Below are 10,519 nucleotides of genomic sequence, written 5' to 3' on the forward strand. Positions count from 1 at the left end.
CGTCCTGCTGGACGCCAAGCTGGCTGGTGAGGACCTCGCCAGCCTGCACTGTCCTGATTCTTCGTCCCACTGGACGCAGACCTTGGCATCAGCCATGGCTTTCCCCTGGATCCTAGGCCTTCCTTTCCTGACCCTCTGGAATGTGGCCCGGAAGCCCTTAGGGGGCCCTTAGGGCCCCCTCCCCAGCAGCTCCCACGTCCTCCCAGGACAAGCTGTGGGGTCCGGCTGCCCCCTTCGGTCATTGCTCGGACAACTTGCCTCCGATTCCGCCCGTGTCTCTGGGACCCACGGACTGTTCCTCTGGTTTCTCCCTCCTCTCCCAGGTCCCACTCATCTTGCCTGACTTTCTAGATTTCCTCAACGGGAATCTTCCAACTTCCTGCTGAAGTTAAAGGCCGGCTATTGTGCTACCTCCCGAGCCCTGTCGTTGCCTGTCCTCCGTCACCTTCCGGTTGGCTGGATGCCTGCGGTGTGAGCAGAGTCCCCACGGCCCCCAGGTACCCTGGTGTCTCCAGGCGGCGGCCAGGAGCTGGGGGCAGGTTCCCCCACGCCACTCTGTTGTTTCTCCCCCATCAGTAGACACCGCGTCCCCTCCCAAGCCCCCCAGGAGGACATGTGTCTCTGGCCCAGAGCAGAAACTGGGAAGCAGAGAGGCAGGGGAGAGGGCATGAGCCACCCTGCACCCTGCTCGTCTGGAGACCTCTCCACTGGGATTGCAATGGCCACTTGGACACAGGGTGCCTGCAGGTGTCATTAGTTTTTTTTTTTTTCAACATTTATTTTTTCATTTTTTTAAATTTATTTATTTATGAGAGAGAGAGAGAGAGAGAGAGAGAGAGAGAGAGGCAGAGACACAGGCAGAGGGAGAAGCAGGCTCCATGCACCGGGAGCCCGATATGGGATTCGATCCCGGGTCTCCAGGATCGCGCCCTGGGCCAAAGGCAGGCGCCAAACCGCTGCGCCACCCAGGGATCCCTGCAGGTGTCATTAGTGAAGGTGAGGCCACGGGGAGCGGGGTGGCCCTGAATCCGCTGCTGCAGCCCTCACGAGCCGTGTACACAGCTGCAGCCCTGCGGCTCGCCTTAAGGAACATAAGTGTGGGTGCATAACCCCTGAAAGTGCATCCCGGGTCAGGCATGCACGCCGTCTGTTCTCCACCTGTCACCGCCACACTTTCTCCTGTGGTCTCTTTCCGATGTCTCCCCAGCCCCCCCACCCCCTTCTGTCCTACCCTCCCCCTCCTCCAGCTCAGCAGAAGGGCCACCCACCTGCTCCTCCACGCTGGGTGGGGGCCAGGAAGGAGCGTCAGCTCGGGCCAAGACCTGGACCCCAGACATGGCCACGGGGGCGTGCTGGTGGGGAAGGGGCCTGTGGCCTGGACGTGTCCTGCTGGGCCTGGGGCACCAGTGGACAGTTCTTTTTTTTTTTTTTATTCATTTTTATTTATTTTTTATTATTATTTATGAGAAAGAGAGAGAGAGAAAGAGAGAGAAGCAGGCTCCATGCAGGGAGCCCGACATGGGACTCGATCCCTGGACTCCAGGATCACGCCCTGGGCTGAAGGACCAGGGGACAGTTCTGTGGCGAGACAGGGACAAGGCCTGTGGCCGGGGGATGAGGGGCCGGAGCCGGCAGGCCAGCCCCGCGCTTGGCGCTTCCTGGGTGCCTCCAGGTCCTCCGGGCGCTTGGCCGCATGGGGATGGGTGTAGGCACAGTTCTGGCGAAGTAGTTCACACTCATGCGTGTTCAGGGGCACCAGAGAGAAGCCTGGGACCCCGGGGGGGCCCTCGGGCTGGAGGCGGCGTGGGCGGCCACGAAGGACAACGGAGGCCGGAGGGGCCCTCCTCGGAGGCACCTGTCGGGAAGTCTGGGGGTGGCGGCGACCCGGGGTGACGGAGGCGGTGGGCGGGGGGGGGGCTGCCGGCCGCTCCCGCTGCCACCTCCGGCCCGGGGTGTCCCCCCCAGCTCGACGGCAGGGCAGGCCCCCGGCCGGGGTCGCCGGGGCTCGGGCGGATGCTCGCAGCCCGCGGGTCGTGCAGGGGCCGCGGGGGCCCCGGGAAGCGCCGCCGCCCACGTGGCCGCCGCTCGGGCCCCGCCGCCCCCCGCGGGCGCCCCCGGGTCAGGGCGTGCGGGCCGCGGGGGCCGCGGGGCCGCGGGGGGGGCGCCGAGGCGGGCGGGGGCGGGGCCCGCGGGCTCCTACCTGGGCCGCCCCGCCCCGCCCCGCCACGTGACCGCGCCCCGCCCCGCGCGCCTGCGCCCTGCCGACGCCCCATTGTTGGCCGCGCGCGCGTCACGGGGCGGGGCGGGGCTGGGCGCGGAGGAGGGCGGCGGGCGGCGCGCGGGAGGGAAGCAGCGTCCGCGCCGCCGCCGCCGCCGCCGCCGCCGCCGCCGAGCCCGCCGCCGAGCAGCGAGAGGAGTCGCGCCGCCGCCGCCGCCGCCGCCGCCGCCGCCGCCGCCCGCGGCCCGAGCAGCCCCGCCGCCGCCGCCGCCCCGCCGCCCGCCCCGCCGCTGGATGCCGGCGGCCGGCGGCCCAGCTCTCAGAGGCGGAGCGCGGCGGCGCGGGCGGCGGCGGCGGCGGCGCGGGCGGCCGGCGGGCGAGAGGCGGGGGCGCGGGCCCGAGCGCTAGCGCCGCCATGCCCGGCTCCTCCGGCCAGCCCGACGGCGGCGGCGGCGACCCCAGCCCGCGCCCCCCCCCGCCGCCGCCGCCGCCGCCGCCGCCGCCGCCCGCGGGCCCCGAGGAGGCCGCGCCCGCCGCCCGCCCCGCCGCGCTGCGCCTGGCGCTGGAGCAGCTCTCGGGGCTGGGGCTGGGGCTGGGGCTGGGGCTGCGCGGCGCGGGCGGCGCGGACGACGAGGGCGCGGGCGGCGGGGACGGCGCGGGCGGCGCGGACGGGGCGGCGGAGCCCGCGCCCCCCGACGGCCGGGAGGCGGCGGCGCCCGCGGGGCCCGAGGCCGCGGCGCCCGGCCCGCTGGCGCTGCTGGACCCCGGCGGGAGCCCGCCGCCGCCGCCGCCGCCGCCGCCGCCGCCGCCCCCCTCCCGGCCGCCGCCCGACGTGTTCGCCGGCTTCGCGCCCCACCCCGCGGCCCTGGGCGCGCCGGGCCTGCTGGCCGAGCCGATGAGCGTGATCGGCAGCCGCAAGAAGAGCGTGAACATGACCGAGTGCGTGCCCGTGCCCAGCTCCGAGCACGTCGCCGAGATCGTGGGCCGCCAGGGTGAGTGGCCGCGGCCGGGGCGCCGCCCCCGGAGCCCGCCCCGCCCGCCCCGCCCCGCCCCCCCGGACCCCGCGGCCCGCGCTCCCCTCCCGGGCTCGGCGGCCGCGAGCGCCTTTGTCCCGCGCGGGCCGCGCCACAAAGTTGGGCGCCGCCCGCGCCCCCCGCGCCCCCCGCGGCCTTTGTCTGCGCGCCGCCGGCCGCCCGCGGGCTCCCGACACCCGGCGGTGGGCGCCCGGCACCCAGGGCGGGGCTCGCGGGGGCGGCAGAGAAGTTTGCTACACCGAGGGCGCTCGTCCCCACTCGCAGGCCCTGCTGGCGGGGCGGGGGGGGGGGGCGGGCGAGAGGATCCCTCCCCGCTCGGAGCTGGGGCGGTGCTGCAGGACCGGCCGCACGAGCCTGCCCCGGGGGGGGGGGGGGGGGGGGCGCGGGCCGCGGGGCCGGGCTGGGGGTCCCGGCAGCAGCATTGTCAGACGGTCCCTGCGGCCGCCCCATTGTTCTCTTTGTTAGAGAGCCGGTCTGAGATTTGCAGGGTGACATCAGGCCGGCCGCCGCTCATTGGCCCTGGAGCCGGAGCCGGAGCTGCGGCGCGGGCGGGCGGGCAGGAGGGTGGCGGGCAGAGCTCCTCCGGACACACGCCCACCCCCCCCTTTTAGCCGGCGGCCCCAGCCCCACTTTCCCCTGCCTCCTGCCCGCACCTTTCTGTTCACCACTCCCTGCTCGTCGGCCAGGTTCTAGAACCTGGGGTGGGGACTGGGCGGGGCTTGAGGTGGAGCTGCCGGACTCTCGGCTGGCCTTCGGGCTGGCTCGGCTCGGGCTGGCCTTCGGGCTCGGTAACAGGAGCCGGAGACCCAGACCGGGGGGGGGGGGGGGGGGGGGCTTGAATTGCAAGGTGGCTTGTCACCCCTGCCGCCAGGGGTCAGAGGACCACAGGGATGCTCCCGCTCGGGCCTCTCTCGGAGTTCTGGGTGGGAGGGGTGGTTGGCCAGTGCGTCCTGGGGCTTTGGGTGAAGGTGCAGCCAATCACGGGCCCTCCCCACATCTGGACAGCAGCAGGAGCGGGTGAGGTGCTGGGCTGAGGGACCAGGAGTTGGGAGCAGTGCCGGGGGACAGGTGGTTCCCTGGGCCGTGTCGGCTGCCTCCCATGAGCAGGACTCCAGGCCCGACCGCCCCGTCCACCCCCTGCCCCAGTCTCCATTATCTGCTCCAGGACGTGTGACAGGCCCGCTGCCACGTGCTGACCGGCCAGAAGCCAGTGACAGGGTGGGGGTGGGGGGACAACAGACGCGGGAACCAGCTTGGGGGCTGTTGCCCAAAGTCACAAGGCTGATCCACAGGCTGCTGGGGCGCTGCTGGGGCGCTGCTGGGGCGCAGGGCACGAGGGCGTGTTCCCTGGGAGTGCGTGCGTTCCGGAACCCCGGGAGGGCCCTCCAGAGAGGCTGAGTCCACCCCAAAGGACGTCCTTTGGTTGTGCAGGAGCACGCTTGGGCGTCAGCCCGCGCCCCAACCTGCAGGGTGTGCCTTTCACCACCTGTTTATCGGGTGCCGGCTTGGGGTCTTGCTGCTGGCAGACAGCAAGGCCAGCTCCGGGGGTGCTGCCTGGGCTGGCCCTGTGACCCCGGGCAGGGGAGATCTCCTCTCCGTGACGGGTTGGGGGGGACAGCATCCTCTCTGGTGCTTTGTGAGGATTCTCAAGTAAGAGGGTTCTAATCCCAGCGGCGGCTGGTACGAGGTGAGGTGCAGGGTCCCGGGGAGGGTGCCAGGACAGGGCGTTCCAGGAGCACCTCTGGGACCTTCTGTGGCTCCCATCTTCTCTTCTGTGCCCCGATCCTGACCCCCGCCGTCACCCATCCGCTCTCTGCCTTGGGGGGTTCCAGCCTGTCCCTCCACCAGTGCAGGGCCACAGCTGCTCGGAACGCCGCCTCCTGCCCAACCCCAGGTGCGGGCCGCTCCATCCCCTGGAGGGGGCCAGAGTCCCGGACCTGCGGTCTCCCCTTTCCCGGACACTTTATCTGCTCTTCTCTGAGCTGTTTTTTCCATCCCAGAGCAGGTCTGCGCAGCCCCCGGGGACGGGGCAGGTGGTTACCACCCCCGAGAGTGCCCTCCTCCCTGAGGCTGGGTGGCCCAGAGGTGCCCTGCGTGGGAGCCTCGGCCTGCCCCGCCTCGCTGAGCCTCCAGATCCCCCCGAGCGGACCCTCTGTAGCTTCTGGTCACGGGAGGGGCCGAAGCTGGGTCAGCAGGACTGTGATTCGAACCTTAGTGCCCTGGCTCTGTCTGAGGGAACGGACGTGGCCCCGGAGAGGACTTGTGCCCTCCGAAGCTGCAGGGTGGGGGTGACGGCCCCTTTTACAGACAGGAAAAGGGAGACTCCAAAGGGAGTCAGCAAATGTCACCTGGGAGGCTGGTGCCTGCTTGCCCCGCGTGTGACCATGGCTCCCGTCGGCGTGCACCCCCGCTGGGCGTCCCTGGGGGCCCCTGCCTGCTGAGTGGGTGAAGGGCGGCCGTCCCTCGGGCCCCTCTGTCTGCTGCTGTGGCCAGGGCCCGGGGCTCAGCCTGGCCCCCCTCAGCTCGGGGACCCCCGCTTTGCTCACCGCTCTCCCCCGCTGACCCCACCCCTGCAGGCCTTGGCTGCTCGTCCTGGCGGCTGGTGGTGGGGCCCAGAAAGAAAGGGGTTCTCTGGGCCCGGGTTGGGGGTTCCCTGTGTTGGCCGCCGCCGACCTCCCCACATCGGAGGGGGTCTCCGAGCCTGTTAGAGGGATGAGCCCGCTGCCCCCGCGGAGCCACCCTGCCGTGATGTGGCCCAGCCTGCCTGGGCCCTGCTCTGGGGACAGCACCCCACCGGGTTGGGCAGGGGCATCCCGAGGTCTGTCCCAGCCCCGTCCTGCTTCCAGGGCTCCACCCGCCTGTCGCTCGGCCAGGAGCCCTCCCCTGACCCATGTCCTTCCAAGAGTGAGGCTTGTCCCCTCACGACTTCCAGTTCTGGTTGATCAGCGAAGCCTGTGGTGACTGTGGGGTCCCTGGGGGCAGCGCCTGAGTTCCCGAGCGCCCAGCATGCGGGGGTCGGGACCCCAGAATGAGGGCATGCGAGCAGCGGGCTCAGGTTCTGCGTGGGGACCCGCCACCCCCGTGTGAGGGAGGTGGGCATTGCTGGGCGGTCACCCGGCTCCCGGGCACACCTGCTCCAGTCGGTGTCCTGGTGGCCCAGGAGTCGGCCTCGGCCGGCGAGCAGCCCCCCGTGCCCCCCAGGGGCCTGGCCCCACCGTCACCCGTAGCCCCGACTCCCCAGAGCCACATCCCACCACTCTCTCCAGGTGCCACCTCTTAGGGCCGTGGCGCGGGTGGGGCTTGGCGCTGTGGGTGTCCCACCGAGTGCGCCCAGTGAACGCGTCCCCTCGGCCCCACGGGCTCCATCTGGGGCTCCAGGACCGCGAACAGGGCTGCCCTCCAGCTGTGCCAGGGCGCCCTTGCGGCGGGTTCCCCTGTCCCTTGGCCCTGCCTGCCTGCTCCCGCGGGGCCTGGGACTCCTCACGTGGGGTTGTGATCCCCTGGCTGGGAGCCTCGTGGCGGCAGGCACCTGCCCGGGGCGCGGGGTCTGGGCCCTTCTCCGGGCGAGGAAGCAGAGCACAGGACCGGCCTTCGGGAGGCCAGCGTCCTCCAGCGCACTGACCCTCACGGCCCGCCAGCCTCGGGGAGCTGGGAGGGTCCAACGGGAGCAGCTGAGGGGTGTGTGCCGGGGCCCTGCTGTAGTCCCTGTGGGCTTCCTGGAGGAGGGGGCGCTGGGCAGTGACCTGATGGACACTTGGAGATGGCAAAGGTTGTGCAGGGGGCCGTGAGGCTGGGGCAGGGGGAGATGCCAGTGAGGCCATGGGGGCCAGTGGCCCAGGACCCGGGAGAGGGGATGGGGGGGCTGCGCCTGGGCTCTGGGTGAGGCTGCCCCCCCGGCCGCCCCTGACTGTGTGTTCTCCTTGGGAGAAGTCAGCAGGGCTGTTGTCTCGGTGCCAGCCTCTCTTGCCGCGGTGGCCCCGTGTGCCTCCGGCCTCGGGAGGGGGGTCTGCTGGACTCCTGGGCCCCGACTCCTGGTGGCACAAAAGGCCCTGGGGTGGGGGTAAGAGACACCTGCAGGCGCCCCCACCGAACACCCTGCGTCTTGCCCGCCGTGCAGATCCCCCTGCTGCCTGCAGGCTGGGCCGGGTTGGGGATGCCCTATGCAGGGTGCGGGGGGCCCAGGCCCCCGTGGGCTGGGGAGGCCCGCTGGTCAGGAGAGAATCCTAGGTGGATGCTGCAGTCCGACCCGGGCTACCCCACCGCTGGACGGGGGGTGCTGTCGAGGGCTCTGCAGACCATCCGTGTACCTGGGCTGCCCGTGGCTCCTTGCTCACAGGGTGGTCTGTCTTCTCCGTGTCTTCATGTCCTTCCTCTTCTAAGGGACACCTGTCATGGCTTCAGGGCCACCCCACTGCATGTTCCCTAATTACACCAGTAGGGTGTGTCCCAGTAAGGTCCTGTTCACAAGGACCCAGTGGACATGAATTTTGAGAGACGCTGTTTAACCCACAAGGTTAAACGTGCCTTGCAACGTGCCACACGTCAAGCTTGGGACCAGAGGGGACACGGGGAGATGGGTGTCTGAGGATACAGCCCCGGGTGGGTGCGTAGAGCAGTGGGGGCTCCCAGCCCCCCTCGCCGGCTGGCCCTGCAGCTGCCCCCTGGGAAGGGCTGTCCTGGGGAGGGTCCCCGTCCTCACAGTGTCTCCCCCCTGCCTCCTCCAGGGTGCAAGATCAAGGCTCTGCGCGCTAAGACAAACACGTACATCAAGACGCCCGTGCGTGGGGAGGAGCCAGTCTTCATCGTGACCGGCCGCAAGGAGGACGTGGAGATGGCCAAGCGCGAGATCCTGTCCGCCGCCGAGCACTTCTCCGTGATCCGCGCCACGCGCAGCAAGGCCGGCGGGCTGCCCGGCGCCGCGCAGGGTCCGCCCAACCTGCCGGGCCAGACCACCATCCAGGTGCGCGTGCCCTACCGCGTGGTGGGGCTGGTGGTGGGGCCCAAGGGCGCCACCATCAAGCGCATCCAGCAGCGGACACACACGTACATCGTGACGCCGGGGCGCGACAAGGAGCCGGTGTTCGCCGTGACGGGCATGCCCGAGAACGTGGACCGGGCGCGCGAGGAGATCGAGGCGCACATCACGCTGCGCACGGGCGCCTTCACCGACGCGGGCCCCGACAGTGACTTCCACGCCAACGGCACCGACGTCTGCCTGGACCTGCTCGGGACGGCCGCTGGCCTCTGGGCAAAGGCCCCCAACCCCGGTCGGCGGCCCCCCGCGCCCACTGCCAGCCTCCGCGGGGACCCGGCCCTGGGGGCTCCCGGGGGCCCCGAGGCCTTCTACGCGGGGGGCCGTGGGGGGCCGCCAGTGCCCGAGGCCGGCCCCACCAGCCCCTACGGAGGCGGCGGCTCGGGCAACGGGGGCTTCACATTCGGCGGCGACGGCCCGGGGGCCCCGGCGGGGCCGCCCGCCCCCGAGGACTGTGACTTCGGCTTCGACTTCCTGGCGCTGGACCTGACCGTGCCCGCCGCCGCCACCATCTGGGCCCCGTTCGAGCGTGCGGCGCCGCTGCCGGCCTTCGGCGGCTGCTCGGCGGTCAACGGGGCCCCCGCGCCGCCCGCCCCGGGCGCCCGGCGCAGCAGCGGGACCGGCTCGCCGCGCCACTCGCCCACGCTGCCCGAGCCCGGCGGCCTGGCCCTGGAGCTGCCGCTGGCCCGCCGCGCCGGCCCCCCCGACCCGGTGGGCGCCCTGGCCTGGCGGCCCGCGCAGGGCACCCTGGCCTCCTTCCCCGGCGCCGGCTTCTCCGCGGCCGCCCCGCCGTGCGCCCCCCTGGACCCCGGGGCCTCCGAGGGCGGCCGCAAGCCCCCGCCAGCCGCGTCCTCGTCGTCATCCTCGTCGTCGTCCTCGTCGTCGGCCGCGCCGCCCCCAGCCGCCCCCGGCCCGGCCCTGGCGCGCGAGTGCGTGGTGTGCGCCGAGGGCGAGGCGATGGCCGCGCTGGTGCCCTGCGGCCACAACCTCTTCTGCATGGACTGCGCCGTCCGCATCTGCGGCAAGAGCGAGCCCGAGTGCCCGGCCTGCCGCACGCCCGCCACCCAGGCCATTCATATCTTTTCCTAGCGGGGGCCGGGGCCGGGGGCGGGGGGCCGGGGCGGCGGGCGGCGGGACCAGCCTTCACAGACGAGCTTTAACTCGGCCCCAGGCGTGGAGACGGCTGCCCGACGGCATCTCAGTTCCTAACAAATAAACAGTATTGAGTCGACAGGTTAAAATAAACCAGAGAGAAAAGGTCTGCTTGCACTTTTTATTTAAGACTCCCCGCCCCCCAGGGTGATCTTTTTAAGGAAAAAAAAAAGATGATATATATACACACACACACATATATATATGATTTTTACAACTCTCGCTAGTCCTTTGGGACTCGGATTTCTGACTTGACAGTGCTGGCTCCGGACACCGCCGCAGCCTCTGCGAATCCCCCCAAGGAGCCCTCTTGGGGTCCACCGGTTGCCCTTTTGTACGTCCGCGGGGGACAGGCTGGAGGGGGCGGGGTGGGGGCGGGGGGCCCAACCAGAAATTTCTAACTTTTTGTTTTTAATTATTAATCCCCTTCTGCTGTGGTTTCTGTTGTCGGTTTTTAAATTTTTTAAATTGTGTTTTTTTTAAACTTTTACTTTTTACCTCTTGTGTATATGTAGGGAATTTATAGGGAAATATGTACTTTATGAAATAAATTTTAAGAACTAAAATATATTTTATTTTAAATAAAGTAACGGACCTTTAATCTTACACAGCTAAATTACTGATTATATATTTGCTGAGCTGACTTAAGGGTTCAGAAAATTGTATCAAGAGTTTTATTTTTTGACTTCAAAGCCTTCTTAATAAAGTCTTTTTACTACATGTGAGCCCTTGGCGTGGTGTGGGGTGGGTGGGCGTGGGAGGGGGAGGATCAGGGGAGGGGAGCCCGGATCCAGCCCCCGTGCTCCCTAGGCTTCCAGAAGGGATTCGGACTGAGGATGACGGTGTTGGGTCCGGAGGGGAGGTGGTGCAGCCAGGCCCCCCGTTTCCTGGGCCTTGGGCCCCCTGACGCTCCCAGCCGACGGCCAAGCACAGGGACAGCTGTGGCCGCTGTGAAGATGGGGTGCCAGGCTCTGTGCCGTGTGGTGGGGGGGACTCCCAGTCTCACTGTGCAGAAGGGGAGACGGGTCTGAGTCCCACCTCCAGGAGGGGTTCGAACACCTGTTCGTCCCCGAAGGACCTCTG

General features: G+C 69.7%; 1 protein-coding gene across 1 annotated transcript; it reads left to right on the forward strand.

The window, feature by feature from the left end:
* The first annotated feature begins 1,738 nt into the window (after window positions 1-1,738).
* Window positions 1,739-10,156, forward strand: MEX3D (mex-3 RNA binding family member D). Its single transcript, XM_055344371.1, has 4 exons — window positions 1,739-1,901; window positions 1,966-2,126; window positions 2,739-3,210; window positions 7,977-10,156. The coding sequence occupies exons 1-4, from the start codon at window positions 1,739-1,741 to the stop codon at window positions 9,371-9,373; spliced, it is 2,193 nt and encodes a 730-aa protein (XP_055200346.1). The 3' UTR covers window positions 9,374-10,156.
* The last annotated feature ends 363 nt before the right edge of the window (window positions 10,157-10,519 follow it).

Source organism: Nyctereutes procyonoides, unplaced genomic scaffold (genome assembly GCF_905146905.1).
Source record: "Nyctereutes procyonoides isolate TBG_1078 unplaced genomic scaffold, NYPRO_anot_genome, whole genome shotgun sequence".
In the NCBI taxonomy this organism is placed as follows: domain Eukaryota; kingdom Metazoa; phylum Chordata; class Mammalia; order Carnivora; family Canidae; genus Nyctereutes; species Nyctereutes procyonoides.